Here is a 16,075-nt window from a genome sequence, read left to right on the forward strand (position 1 = left end):
GGCCTGTACTGTATATATATATTTATATGTGAATTTCAATAAATTGCTACCATTGTGGGGACACATACTGCATTACTTGCATTAAAAAAATGTTCTGAACATTGACGTCAGAACAAAGAGGATCATTCTAGTAAAAGGCTACAACAGTCAAATTTTTATTGACAAGCCCAATACATATTCATGAATTGTACTGTCAGCACTGGTTGAAGTTTTCAGGGAGCATACACAAAAAACAATATTTTAATGTTTTAATTTTACGTCTCTTCAAGATGACCATTGTACACCCCATAAAAATATTGTTATAGGAAGCGCATGATGCCTATAAACTGCAAATTATCTTCACAGAATTAGCAGAGGACCTCGGCTCTATCTAGCAAGATGTTTAATAAAACAAACTCATACTAGTCTAGACGTTTGTTACTTCACTGCTGGACCATTGCAATACCTGATAATAAGGCTGGCCAGACAAATCTCCGAAGACTCCACAGCTGATCCAGAGGGCTGCTGCACATGTACTGACAAGAACTAAGAAGAGCTTGAAATCTCTCTCATAGTAGCACGTCTGCTCTCACTGAATTTAATTTAAAATTCTTTTCTTACAAAGGTCAAAAATGATCATATGCTAAAGAACCCATACCACTCCTGGAATACAGGCCAACTTTTGGTTGCAAGACCAAAATGGGAAGCATTCCCATGTCCGGCTCCACCCATCCTCCACTTAGGGTCTTGTGGGTAGCCTTAAAACATTATTCTTTTGAAAATGCCTACACTTTGGGCCAGCTTAGGCCTGTCAAGAACCATCCCTGAGATATGCTGCGAAAGCTTCACTGCTTAGGGGCTTCCCATAATGCACTGGGCTCATCCATCTGTACACGTTCACATCCCATTAATTCATGTTAGTTACTTGCCATCGCTTCTCTCCCATAGTTCTGTGCATTCTTTTCCCTCTTTTCCCTTATTATTATTACTGCCCCCCCGCCCCCAACCCCAACCAAACCAGTCATCAGCCGCATCAGATGGTTGCCAACTTTAAAGCCAGTTCGAAGGCAATTTCTAAATAAAACTACATTGGCTTGAGTCTCTTTCTCATGCGTTATTTTAGAGAAGAAACTTTACTTTGAGAAGCTTCACACACATTAACAGCTATTGCTGCCTGTGTCACCAAAAACAGGCTTGATAGCTTAGCTCATAAATCACCTGCCAGATGAATTAGCCTTGGGTTAGTCCATCTGTGCTAACAAGGCTAACAGGAGCCTGCTACCTAAAAACTGACATGCAGCCCAAGTCTCTAAAAAAACGTCGCAATGACACATAGACCATCTTGACATCCAGTCTGTTTTTTGTTTTTGCTTTTTTTCCTTTACTCATGCACCACATACTAACGCCAAGTCAATGTAAGTGGGCACTTCCAGTGAGAACAGACTTACACTGGATCACTAGAGAGATCAAACTCTACCCTGCTGTCATTCCCTCCTTTAGTACACCCACCATCTTCTCCCTGAACTTCCTCTCATTGTTGCACTGTACTTTCAGAGACAGTCCACTCCACAATTAAAATGGTAGTCACCTCCATTTGCAGCCATTCAGGAAAGTGAAAGTCAGGAAAAAGTCACAGAAAGCTACAAGTCTTATCCGACTGGCCCTTTTAAAGGAAGAACAAAAGGCCTTTCTCCTTCATTTCCCATTAACCTCTATGCTCCTCCGCACACAGGAAACACAGTGACCTCAGTGGCCCATGTCACATATCTCATCCGGCTGTGGGGACCGTTTTCTATGGGGGATGGTGACCTTCAGTGAGGAGGGTTTCTCTATCTTGCCGCAGTTCTTGACAGATAAAAGGTGGGTGTTGATATTTGTTGATAGGGTGCGGGGGGCTGGTAAGACATTGATGAAGTCTGGAGTGGAACTGACAAGCTCTCTAAGTGGATAACATTGTCAGGCAGAGCAGCCTGTTAACGGTGTGGATTAGAGTTTTTGATGACGTGATGCAAGTGGGCTCACATTAGGTTTAGTGCGCACTCAGCACTGTCGGAACCGAGTACCAGACGTAATGCTGCATCTCTTAGCCTGTGCCATAATTACATTTAAATGCTTCCCTGCTCCTCCTCGTCCTTGTGGAGATTTGGTCGCATGCATCCAACTTGAACACCATCCGTTTATTCAAGGCTCCCTTTCCTGTGGACTTTATTAGTTATCCACTGCTCAGCACACTCCCAGTAATCCACTGAGTCCGGCACCGAATTCTCATTTATGTGTGATAAAGACGAAACACCACTGCGGAAAAACTGGTGATTTATGAATACGAGGCAAGAGAGATCAATGACTTATTATTGGTTTGTCCAGGGCCTCAAATTGTTCCTACAATGACACAGTGTATGAAAACTTAACAAGAGGAAAAGTTATTGCTGAAAGAAAAGCCTTTCAAGCAAACAACTGAGGGTTTGTGAATATTTAATTAATCAGTAGTGACAAAAGGGAACAACAGTCAACAAAGAGATGCTTATTTCTTATGAATTATTCCCACTGGCAAATCACAGAGTGCTGTCAACTACCACTTTCCTCTCTACCCTGTCACTATTGGCTGTCCCGACTCTGACTGACAAATACCCCTTGGAGAGCTACAGTACATTTCAACTGAGATCCAAAACAATGAGCAGCAAAGATCAAGTAACTGAGTTCAGACAGCAGGAGTTCACTGTTAATGTGTGTTTACATGGATATTTTTGCCTCCTGTTTTGTTCCTTTTTGCCTCCACATCACAGCAGTTGCCGCTAATAAGAATCAACTGCAATGATCAGGAGAATCTGAAGTTGAAATCACAGTCACTTCAAAGATTTTAATCCAAGGCCGCAATCTACAGATGGGATTTAGGAAGCAGATTCCATTACATACCTAACACCATCTGCCCTGGCGTGTTATGTCAGCTTCATGACAGGTAACAAGAGGGAGCTCAATGAGAAAACACAATAACAAGCGCATACCGCCCAACAACAGACCTCGGCACCCCTGCTGAACTCCACCAATGTCAAAACGGCATAAAGACACACTCTGATCTCCTTCCTGCTACCACTGGAAACATTTTCTACAAGCCTCCTGCTGCTCTGGGGTCAGTGGCAAAGCTCCCCTGAAGAAAAAAAAAAAAGAGAAAACCACACATACACCCACACACAGTGTGCTAATAACATTCAGGCCTCTGTCCATCTTATATGAGCAACACATTAGAACATTGTAATCATCACATGGCAGTCGTTTAAATTCATGGCTGCAATAAATATGTAAATACATGAATGCATTACCATATAGCAAAACTGAAAGTACTTGCACTGGTTTGTGTAGCAGTATATAGGGGCTTATAAGGTGGTAACTTGTGGCAATTAGCATCAGTCAGTGCTGTCTAAGTGACAGGGCGGTGCTAAAAATTGAGGAGGGCAAATGCATAAAAAAGAAATATATATATATTTTTTCTGTGCTTTTATTCGGTTTCCTTTGTTTTGTTAGTCATTGGAGCAAAATGCTTGAATCCTGAATTAAAAACTATCCACGTACACAATTTTCTATGCTGAAGCTTGTTAAGCTGTAAGCATAAAAGGTTAAATGGCCACTTCAAAATTCCCCTGATTCATTATTGGGTACTGCACAATTGTCTCTACCACACCTAGTCCCTTGTTTACAGTTTTTATCATTCAGGAAATATTTCAGTCAGAGGCTTTGAATCTTACCATAAATATTTGATCGTCGTGATCGCCAGCTTCTATGACTTAACTGACTGCACACATGAAAATGTTAAAGGACGCAATAAAAATTCAACATACTCTGAAGTGGTCCACATCAAAAAGATAGCATGGCCCTTGACAGAAAAGGTGAAAAAGTAGCATTTATCTAATGCTTGCCAGAAGGACAAGTGATATATCTACATATCCTGATGTTGCTGTTGAATGTCTGAAATGCATAAATGGTGCCTTTCTACTAAAGGTAGAAAGGCACAGACTGTCTGCAAGAGAGTTTTAGTTTAGCATTCACTTCTTTCCTACTGATGTGAGTATTTTAAATTTGCAAAATAAGGTTGTTTGGCACATGTTTTGCATATCGTTAGTTGGACTTCTTTGTGAGTGGGCTGTTTGGAGACGATGTAACATTCGCATCAGCCTGCCTTGTTTATTGTGTGTTGAAACTTACGCTAGTTGTTCATTTGCAGCACTGAGCTATGGGTGAAGTTCTTGTGATTTGATTTGATTTATCATTTTGGTATTTTCATATGCGGAGATACTCGTAGCGGGCAGTCTTGTAAATAGGCATACTCATTTCCTCTTGCTCTTATTCACTCATTATTTCTCACATGCTGATTAGGCAACTGCATGCAGCACAAACCAGAAATTAAGTCTGTCCATTGTGACTCACCAACAGCAGACATTTCTGGAACTGAAGCTTGGTATGGGCCTTCAGTGAACTGCGGCGGATTGTCATTTATGTCTTGGACTTTGATGATGAACTCGGATGGCGGCTCCAAAGGCTCGTCTGTGTCGGCGTTAATGACCTGGGCTGTTAGAGTGTACTCTGCCTTCTCCTCACGATCCAGCCTCTTCATGGCATGGATGTCACCTGTTAACTCGTTGATGGCAAAGATGGTGCCTGCCCCCTCACCTGCTAGGACATACTTGATGTTCTTGTTGCCCACATCCAAGTCTGTGTGTAACTGCAATCAAAAGGCAAGAGAGAGACAAAAAAAAAACAAAAAAACATTTAAAAGTTTCAACAGAGTTCATAGTGTTTCCACTGTGTAAACAGAGACTGGGGGCTTTAATGAATGCAAGTTGATAAGCTCAGCACACCCTAAAAGTTCTTGCCATGTAAATGCAGATAAGTGTGCAGCATGATTATAATGTGTTGTTTTCTGCTGCTGGGTTTTGTGGCACCTTGTATAGTAGTGATACTAAACATGGCCCAACGTAGCCTACACTTTTCTAAATGAGGCCCGCTGGGGACAATAACTTCATAAGCAGCACAGGAAATGGACCTTAGCCTACATTGTTCCTCGTTATACATCGCAAATACATCACACAAGCACACATTGTTGGGTATATTGCTCCCCACAGTCTGAAATGCACAGAAGAAGCTGGGAAGTGCATTCAATAACACTGTAAGAACAGACCAGAATTCATAAAAAAATAAGGAGGAAAACTGCACACTATGATTCATACTCAAAACTAACTAGCCCCAAAGTTACTGGACGATACAGCATGTTCCTCATTATTTTTGTGATTACAGTTTCATTAGTTCACTAAAGCTGCATTACATGCGAGGCTGAGTGGTTGGCTGACGTCCGCCACATGTGCTGAGGATATCTAATGAGTCTGACGATGCTTCATGACTCCATCGAAACATCGGCAGACAGAAGCGCAGGCAAAAAGCTTGTGCTGATTCAAGTTAAAGAGGTAAATTGGAAGGGCAGGAGCTCCAACGGTGCAGAAAGAAAGAGGTCAGAGAAAAAGTGAAACACAACATGAGGGAAGCAGAGAGCTCTTCTTTCTTAACATAAACGGAGAGAGCACTTCGCTTACTGTAAGTCACCGCATATAAGCCTCCTGATCCCCAAGGTGAGTCACTTTCAGAGGAGGAGGTGAGAGACGCAGAATGGACCGCTTACAATGTGTGACACAGCTGGCAGCCCTTCTGCTTTTTAGTGTGTATTTTTTGTTAACGTCCATCCCTCCGAAACACACACGACACACACACGCACATGCTTTCACCTACACAACTGAGTGCACAGGCACTCATCAAAACATCTGTATTCAGCGGCTTTAATTTCATTTCCTGCCACAGTGTTTCATCAGAGAGTCCTGCGGGAACACAGTTAGGGTGCAGAATAGCGAAGCAAAAAACGGTGAAAATCCCGACCTCTTAACAGCCCCCAACCCCAGCTGCTATGTCTCTCTAAGCCGGCTTTTATGCATATACCATCTCTGAGGTGTTGTTTGCAGACACTGACAAAGCACATTCACTTAAATTGTCACACCTTGCACTTTTGTTTTCCTAATTGTGCCATCATTTCACATGAATGATGTAGCTCATTAACACAAATGCCTCACAACATCCTTCACACTGAGAAACTCTTTAAATGAGCTCAAATTAATGACAGTCTGTCATGGAATTTTTTTTTCTTTCTCGTATGTGAGAATCATGGGAAGTGATATGCCTACAGCTCAGCATATAGGACTGCATGTGTTTGCGTCTCTCTGAGGGTGGCAACTTAACAATCTTAGCTTTCATGTTGGTTTTGGATTCAGTTTTCTTTGTTTTAGAAAGGCAGCAATAATTTAATCCTGGTGTGCGTGACCCTGATGCTCCCTTACTTCATTTGTCAGGTAAGGTCACCCTTTAATGCCATGCTCTTCAAATGTGCCATACTCTGAATATGTTCATTCTGGAGAGCCAGACTGAACTGACAAGTTCAACTTTAACAATAATCATGCAAGGTTAAAAAAAGTGTAGAATTCAATGGCAACTGAGCAAGCTGAATAGATGGATGAGCACTTTGTGATGCAATCAAAAGCTACAGAAAAAGCAAATAGGTTCTGTTACCTTCTGCCACCAATGTTAGGAATAAGTTAGGGATAAATTGGGACAATCATTTGTTACTTTTAGTATATATAAACTGAGCTGTTTTGCCCCCTGGTAATCAGTTAATCAGACTTACTTTGTGTATTTTACACTAAAGGCAGCCAAAAAACCTGACAGTAAAAATATAAGAAATAAGATGATTGAAGGCTTGTGTAAGCAAAAGGCAGTCTAAATAATTTAAAATAGAACTGTGATTGTAAGGAATGAATAATAAAATAAATAATGACAGTCACAGTGTAATAACAACCATGTCATCAGGTTTAGCTGCTGTCAGATCCTCCAGCAGAACAGAAATGAAAAGCTCCATGTAGCGCTTTATAAACTATTTAAGCCACCACTCCTGATTCCCACACTAGAGCTGTTCAATAGCTGAGCTGTGATTCAGTCTTTTACTTCTTTGTTAAAAGTCTGCAAGACCGGACAAGATGGCAAATGCCATTGTAAAAAATCATAGGAACATAGTCAAGACAGTACACCGCTGAGCTTTTAGTCACATGTGCAGTGCTGTACAGACCAGTGGCACTGAGCTGGAAGTAATAACACCAACCTACAGACACAGCTGTCTGGAGTGTGCCAAAAAATCAATTCGAATAAGAATCGCGATTCTCATTTACTATGATTAAGATCGATTTAAAAAGTCCCAAAATTGACAAAAAAAAAAAAAACAAATCTGCAGGCTGTCTGCCTCCATTTTGTATGCGGGACATCCTAATGTCACCACAGAGGCGTTCTGGAACATAGACATGCGCAGTAAGCACCAAAAAAAGGAGGAAACTATAATAATGGGAGAAAGAGAAATTCAACCGGCCCTGTTCTCATTGAAGGCAAACACTCATTTAGGTTTTTACCTAGGGCCCTACAAAATCTGTTTAATTTTTTCCCAAATTCAGTTTAAATTTTTCCCATATTAGTTTTCTTTTTTCTTCTTCCAGTTTTTTTATGGAGGGGTCCAGTCTGTCTGCTCCGGTCTGGTCCGGTCCAAGTCCTGGGGGGGGGGGGGGGTCACCATTCCTTGCTGTAGCCCAGTCCATTACTCATCACCAATTAACCAATTAACCTAGACATGTTCAGGTGCTAGTCTCTGGTCTAGTCAGGTCTGCCCACACCGGGAACTGAACCACGCCATTCTTATTACAGGGAGGCAGCATTAACCACTGTGCCACCGTGCTCAGGTCACATGTTCAGGTGCACCTACTGGGAATTGAGAAAACTTAATAAATGTGAAAAAGGCACTTTAATGTCTCCATTTGTCATTCTGTCTTGCAAAGCAGACTGGAGTAGATCAAGAGGATCCTTTGCACACCAACAGATTGAAGCAGAAATCATTGTGAATCAAATCATTTTGAATCGAATCGTAGCCCCAAATATCAGAATCAAATCAAATCATGAGATGGTAAAAGATTCCCACCCCCAGCTGTCCGGTGACTTAAGTTAGAAAAGTGCAACAGAGTTTCATCCTCATGTTGATGCATTGGAATGGCTAATTTGAAAATCAAGTATGAACTCTACGTACACCAAGTGAGGATTTGACCTATTCTTAATGATTCAGCTTCTTAAAGTGAATGTGTAAAGTTGTGAAATTATAACACACGTCCAACAAGAACAAATTATAGATTAAAATAACATGATGACAGGTCATACAGAAAGTCCAAACATTGACTGTGATGTGGATAGAAGGTCAGAAACAGAGTTCATGGAACCAATATCAAGTGAAGACCATTGAGGTCCAAGGCACAGACCAGAATCAGAGCTTGACACCCTCCTTCCTGATATGGCCAATGAGGGGTCTTCAAATCGAGAGAAACTTGAGGTGGGAGCTGGGGAGAGTACATTTCTCCAAGGTATAGCAAGGAGGTGAGACCAATTCCTGCTCTCTCAGGATAACCCTTTTTGCTATGACCATATTAAGCCTGAGGGCTGAATGCAATGCTGGGGGAAGAGTCAAAAAGGTAGTTGGAGCCACCAAATATCACCAAGAGACAGTCAGGGATTAACTGTCTGCTGTATATGTCACCGTACGAATGAAAAATGTCATCTCAAAAACTCCTAAGATTGGGACACGACCAGAAAAGATGACTTAGGGCACTGTCCTGTGACATATCACAGGTAGCAGAGACACAGGAAGAAATTCAACACAACCTTTGTAAAGGGCAGTCGACAGATGACCCAAAAAGAGTGATCTGAACCCTGACCCCAACTTTAGCATTGATAGCTCATTTTAGCTCATGGGAGTAGCACTATTTGAGTATTTTATCAATATGAGGTATAAATGGCTGGAGAAAAAAAAAAAAAAAAAGTCACTGGGATGGAAGTCAAAGGTCAACTAAAGTTTTATGAAAGATGCACGATAACTGTCAAAGTAAAGAACCTTGGCTGTATAGACCTTTATGTGAAGATGCATTTAAAAGATGCGTGAGGGTCCCTTTAAGGTCTGATGGAAGCAGTTTGAAATTGGTCTTAGGACTGGTCTACTCTCAACTGAGTATATATTTAGTTTAGTTTGGATATTTATATCTCTTCTTGTGGATAGTTGTAGCATTTAACTTTTTTTTAGGTTCATTCATATAGCTGTCTGGTTAGCATGAGCTGTGGAGCATGCTGGCTAACAGGTTAATAAAAATTGTAGTTGTATGAGTAAAAGCATCACTTGTAAGAAAAAAAAAAAAAAAAAAAAAAAAAAAAAAAATATATATATATATATATATATGTATATATATATATAAATGACGCTTTCTTTTCAAGAAGAAAAGTCTTGGTTTCAATCAGAACAGCTGCCACTTTCATTCAGTGCATTCAGGGAAAGTTGAGGAGAGCTAGCTGCTAGCTGCGACATGGATCTCCAGTCTTTAAAAAAGGTCCTGCCATTGACTGAGTTGCCTGGGCAATGTTAAAAATCTGAAAATGTGCAGATAATGGACACTGATAGACTGTAGTCAATGCAGAGTGGAGTCACAGTCCTCTGAGCAGAGTGAAAGTTGTTTAGACACATCTTTGCCCAGCCTGAGCTTATATTGAAATGACAATGAAGTGACACCTTAAATAATACTGAGCGTCATTATGTGTGGTTTGAATGTCCTTGTCCACAATGTGAACACTGACTACATTATTGTATGTATGCAAATCATGTATCTATCACACAGAAGCCATCATGCCATCACAACATGTGGGCTGGAAGAAATTATTCCAGCTCTTGCCTTAGTGGCTTGTGCTTCGGCTGTTGAAAAGAAGGACATCTATATATTTCGAGGGAGCAGCTGGGAATGACGATGATGAAAGCCTTGGATGATTGAAAAAAAAAAAAAAAAAAAAAAAAAATCCCATGGCAGTACTTTTCAGTGTACGCACACACTCGCATGAGCACACCTCCGTTTCCTAGCCACAATTTCCAATCGGTGACTGCATGGGACTGCGTACACTGCCAGTGTAGGAGGAAATACGTCAGGTCCCTGCTGAAGTTGCGCTTTAATGGCAATCACTTGAACAATCACTGTGTCCTAATGAGGAAGAGAGTGCAGATTCCGCAATCAGGCCCAGGCAACGCATGCCTAAGTGTAGCTCTACACAGGGAATTAATGATTTTGCTGCCTGTCAGGGCAAATGGTAGATATGACATTTGCTCCTCCTATGAGCACCAGTAGGACCGGAGAAGGAGAGGGAGACTGATGGGAGAGGGAGGAGAGGCTGTCACTATGATGCAGCTTGTCTCTGTAGCTGTCTGCTGCTCACAGTATGCTACACTGGGGCAGAGATTACTTTTCCTCTTTCTAAAAAGAATACAGAAATGCCCACACCATTTAAACAGGCATTTCACTTTGATTTATCGCTTAAGTCAAAGTGTTAAAATAAACCATTAGGGGTGCTGCATTCAAAATTCTACTAATAACAGTCTTGTTGTGCAGAGAGATGGCTCCTGTGACTGACATGCTGTTATGTATGACTTTATTAGATTGTTAACACTGATGCAACGGCGTGCAACCAGCTTTGCGCTGCCGTAGCTGATGGAGTTGTAGCTAGTTAACCATAAAAGTAGAAAGGAGCAAAGTGCACGTTTCCCTCTAAACTGTACGAATACGAGCACTTACTTACAATACTACACTATATAGAATATCATGAGAATGAATTTACCAAAAGATCTGGTAGCAGCATAAAAAAAAGCTGTGGAATGTCTTGTTATGTTGACTATAAATGTCATGTGATCCTGATGTGGTGATGACAGGCTTGTTTAACTGAGGCTGCATAACCAGATCAGGTGATCATAGCGGTGGGAAAAGTCATGTTAACTATTAAAAATTCAGCATTCTGCATGTTGTTATGTAAAATGTATGGAGAGCCCAAAGCCACACACTGGGTGGACTAGTTCACATTGCACCTTTTGTAACAGCCAGATGTTGACCTTTTTCTATCCAGTTCAGTCAATTTTTCTTTTTACGGGCCACTTCCCCCTCATCTGCTCAACGTGGCACAGAACAAATCTGAAGAATGAATTTCAAAGGGCTACACACTGCAGTGAGGGATCAACAAGGGCTAATTTATTGCCAGAACTGGTAAAATTAGAGCGAACATTTTTTTTTTTTCCCCATCTGTACATCCTAAGGCAACTGTAGCCTAAATAGTGACTCTAGACAGATTCTACTCAAACATGTCTGGAAATTAATTGTAGTTTCCTCCCATTTGTCGGATTTCAACTGTGTTAATTACACCTACAAGAATAATCTGTAATTCTAAATATTCAATAACATTTTGAATGTACGGAACAGATGGTGCGATGCATGATATATGATACACTTAGCTATTCTTGGGAACATTCTCCCTCCAGTCTGTCTCATGGCACGTAGCGTTTTATCAAATTAGACAGTAAAGTTCCCTTCTGGTGTGAGCCACGACAGACATTTTATCGTAACAAACCTTCGACTGAACAAGGGAAAAGTTCCATTGAAAAATATTGTAGCCTTCATTTTGTATCATAAAAATTTAAAGGTGTGAAATTTAAAGGTAAAAGTAAAGGCTTTAAGGTGCCATATTAGATGAAGTAAAATTTCCATATGCATTTTTCATTATTAATCAAGTCTTGGTTCTGTATTAATACAGTAAAAGTATCAAAGGTCTTAGTCCACAGAGAAATGCTTACTGTCTTAATTCAGAAAGTGAGCGTTAAAAATAGCTTCCAGGACTGCTGGAACTTCGTGATCTATCATGTTGCATCATCTAATCATATTGGATATGGTTTCCCTGAGTAGTTCCTGAAATTGCTATATTTCTTCATCTGATCACACAGAAAACTGTCAGTCAATTTCAAGAGAAGAGCTGACTCTCTATTCTGATTGGCTGACTGACGTTTTGCGATGACAGGCCAAGGGTGAATTTGAGAGAGATGTAAAAATATACTGAGAAGTGAGAAGTGTAGACTCCACTTTTGGCTGTAAAGAGCCAAAAACCACACACATATCTTCATACAGATCCTAAGGTGGTCTCTTGTAATGGCCACAGAGGAATTAAATCCATGGGGATTTGTGGGCATCTGTTACAAACAAACAATAATCAATATCCCTCTACTGAGAGGTCACCCGTCGTATTCATGGAGGCCAAAAGGGGGAAAGAAGGGCTCACACGTTTCCCCGTTTTTTTATTACCCGCGCAGACATTTCGAAAGAGATGGTATCATGACCCACACACAAGTAAAGGTGATGGTTTGGAATTGAAGCCAACCAACTCAGAAAAGGTGCAGTAATTACAATCTGTACAGAGACCGACAGTGTTGCACCTTCTGCACACAGCAAATTCTTTTCTGCTTTCTTTTAGGACTGAATTATCTGCGAAACGTTCACCTTCTGCTTACATTCCTGTTTCATTTTCCTCACGCACAATCATAAATTAACAGACGTACAAAAGAATAGGACCATTTGTAGTGGATTTGTGTGCTATTTGTGCCAAGGTCAATCAGGGCTAATATGTACCGTGTCCATCCCTGCAATTTGAGCAATGGCATACATGTTGCATTCACAGCCACTGGTGCATTTATTGTGTCGGGAAAATAAGTCAAACCAACTACCTTTAGTACAAGAGGACAACACAATTAGATTTAGCCACCTATGAAAAGCCCTTTGTCTGTGAGTGTGGATGCAGGGGAGGATGTAATTTTAATCACAGGAGGGTACAATGTCACTGCAGAGAAAGAATGGGATAATACAAATCAGCATAATAGATCCAGGCTGAGGGCAATGTTGACTCTCACTCCAAGTCTGACCTATTGTGTGGCATCGGACACCCAGCCTGTTCACTGTTGTGTGCCTGGTTCAACTCCAAATACACTCTAATATGTATGTAGAGAGAGCGAGACTTGTGGTAGAAGACGCGTCCAATTCATGGCAGCTCCACATGTAAAGCTCAGGAGCATGATTTAAGCCGTTTGCCAGCAAAACCTGCGATGAAGAAAATACGTACGCATACACACAAAAAGAAATGTTCCAAACAATAATGCGACAGCCGTGGAAAAGTGTAAATGAGCTCAGCCACAGGGGCTATGGCACACATGCTGCGTGTTAAATAGAGGGAGATTTTTTAGCATTAACCTCGACTACTGTCATTACCCTACCTGTGGGTCCCGAAACTCATCGGCATACACAGCATGCCGCAGGTGGGTGGGTGTAGAGGGGCACAAACACAAAACAAGCTTAATCAAGGAGCAAAACAAGTTTTCTCTTTCTTCCATGCGGCTGACCTAATCAAATCAAGGAATGAGATTGATTTCACGAGGTGCAGATGGATCCCATGGCAAGTCTAATTCAGTGTGCCGGCTCTCCACTATGATCTGTGTTTTCTCGGTCCAGATGGTGCTGCTCGGGTTTGTAATTCATAGTTTAACATTTTACTCCCACCCCCACCTCCCCCTTGTCTGCCTTTTTTTTTTTTTTCTCTCCCCCCTTTTTTTGTCTCCAAGTTTTAGCAACTGACTGAAAGAGCATTGACGTGGTTAAGTATCACAAACTCATTTGTCAAACATGTGATCCTGTGATCTCGTTAAATGTCACCAGCGGCGCATGTCAACAGGTGCCTTTCATGGTCGAGCTGTTGGAGCTATGTTTGAGAAAGTAAAGCAGAACAGCAGAGTCCTGGTTTGTAGAGAAAATGATTACTACAATTCCTCAAAGTAGTTTTTCTGGCTTTGCTGGAAGAAACACTCAGATCCTGCTGTATTTGCATTCGGCCATAAACTGAGGACACCAACTCTGTCTGTACAAGCAGGGATTATATTGTGAGCTCCATGACGACATTAAACTTTAAACTGGGGCAAACAATTAAACACTTTTATTCACTATTATTATCATCATATATTATTTTGACATGCTGTGTTTGGGTATTAATGTTGTGAGGATGGTGTTGCAGTTTTAGCAAAGTAAAATATTAATGACCCTTTGGCACTGTTTTACAAAGTGTAACACACAATTCAGGCTTCATCGGAACCATTACATTTTTGTTTTAAGACAGAATTTTAGGAGGCGGTCTGGTGGTGAGTGGCTAAAGCACATAACATATGGACATACTGAGGCCTGAGCAGGAGGTCGGCCTGACTCCCAACCGGATGTACCATTCACAGCATGTCAATCGCACACAAAGGCCTGAAATTACTCAAAATAATAATAATAAAAAAAAAAGAACATCCAGGGCACAGCTTCAGCTCTGCACCAGAAACAATGCAGCACATGGGCAAGGTAATGTAAATAAGAAGCCCAAATCAGCTGTACTCTGGTCAGCTAATCAGCTGATTAGGTGCAGATAATAGTGCAAGTGAGGAACACACAAAGACATTTGTAGTGTCAGAATGCAGAACTTCACTGCGCAACAGCTGCTGGCAAAGACAACAAGGTCAGTGACACGGTTACTCAGGCTGCATTGACCACTGGGCATGATTTCTGAGACCTAACACTGAATTTTTCCCCAGACTAAAACACACGCCCAGAGTTCTCAAACAAAAAAAAAAGGTGAAACAGTGATTCCAAGCTTCTCCATGTTCAAGGCCTGAAAACTCCAGAGTGAAAAGTAGAGATGGTTGGGAGTGCATTCAGCCTCATCCTCATCCTAAAACACGTACAATCATTCCAGCAAATGAATCCTCCCTTGTCAGGCATTTCAAATCTTACCTTAAAGTACAGTGTGCATTATCAGTGAAATATTAAGTATAAAAATGTGGTACAAGATGATCTGAATGCTTCTGTAGCATTTTGTAAGTCACACAGCATGCTGTGTAACTGTATTTTTATTATGTATGTATTTATTTATTATTGTATTGTCCTTGTCTTGTTTTGTGTGTGTGTGTGTGTGTGTGTGTGTGTGTGTGTGTGAGAGAGAGCGATTTTAAGTGGATTCTAGCGCAATTTCATTGTTTGCTTGATTTTCAATGACAATTAAGGAATTGAATTGCATTGAAATTAATTGGAATCATTAATTTTGTTTTTAAGTATGAGTATCACAAAGCAGTTCTTTAAATAGAATACTTGAGTATAAATTTACTGACTCTCTGGACGTGTGTCCAGTGTGACAACATTTTAAATGTATTTTATATCATTTACACACTGCAACAAGTGTGTGACTATGCACCGCCAGTAAATCTGTAATGAATTAAACTTGAACAGCAACCTTTAAAAATGACTGTGAACAAAGCTGCGAGAGGACGAAAATCAAGTCAGATTCTCTCCTAATCAGCGTGTTTCAAGGAGTGTTTCATATATGGTATACGTCGACGTGCACAAATTTCCATAATTGGAAGACATGCAGTGCTGGAGCCATAATTTGGGGCTTATTCCTGCAGAAAAATGCAGATGTGCTCCACAGTGCCTGTTGGAGCTGTCAGAGTCATTGTTCTCAACCTGAGAAGCCTTGCAAATTAGCCAGTTTCAATGTCACTGCCACTGCCACTGGAGAGGCATGCATTGTTGCTGTTGAAAATTCGTGCAGGTGTGTACTAAGTTTTCTTTATGGGGTCTCGAATAATGGGCCACGACTGCTTTTCCTTAAGCTGTGTTGTTTGTTGTATACCGAGTCTCCACTGTGAGGTCCTGTCTGAATAAAGAACTGAAGCGTTATTCTCTTGCTGTCATCGTGTGAACACAGCTGGGCTCAAACCATCAGATTCACAAGGAGCCTATGGAGCGAGACCAACAGTGGCTGAAAAAAAAAACAAAGGATCATGATCTGTGTGTGTAAAAAGGAAGAAGAGCACCGAGCTCATCTGCAGTGGGTTCAATATCCCAGCAACATTATTTTGCCTAAGTATCTTCTTTTTACATCAGTGTCTCCTGCCAGCATCCACGCTAACAAAGAGAGACACAAACAAAAGGCTCTGCATGTATCTGCTGTAGTTTTTCAACAATCAAAGCCAGTTTTTTCTTTATGGGGATGCAGCTTTTAATAGGCAGGTATTGGAAAGCAGTATTTGCTCAGGTCTAAGAACAAAAGGTAG

The 16,075-nt window shown here is 41.0% G+C and overlaps 1 protein-coding gene across 1 annotated transcript in view; it reads right to left on the minus strand.

The window, feature by feature from the left end:
* cdh8 (cadherin 8) overlaps positions 1-16,075 on the minus strand; it is an 87,841-nt gene that overhangs the window by 50,185 nt on the left and 21,581 nt on the right. The window contains exon 2 of the mRNA XM_029497716.1: positions 4,399-4,693. Coding sequence (XP_029353576.1) covers positions 4,399-4,693 — 295 coding nt within the window. The remainder of the gene's footprint in view (positions 1-4,398; positions 4,694-16,075) is intronic.

The sequence above is a fragment of the Echeneis naucrates genome, chromosome 3, assembly GCF_900963305.1.
Source record: "Echeneis naucrates chromosome 3, fEcheNa1.1, whole genome shotgun sequence".
Lineage (NCBI taxonomy): Eukaryota > Metazoa > Chordata > Actinopteri > Carangiformes > Echeneidae > Echeneis > Echeneis naucrates.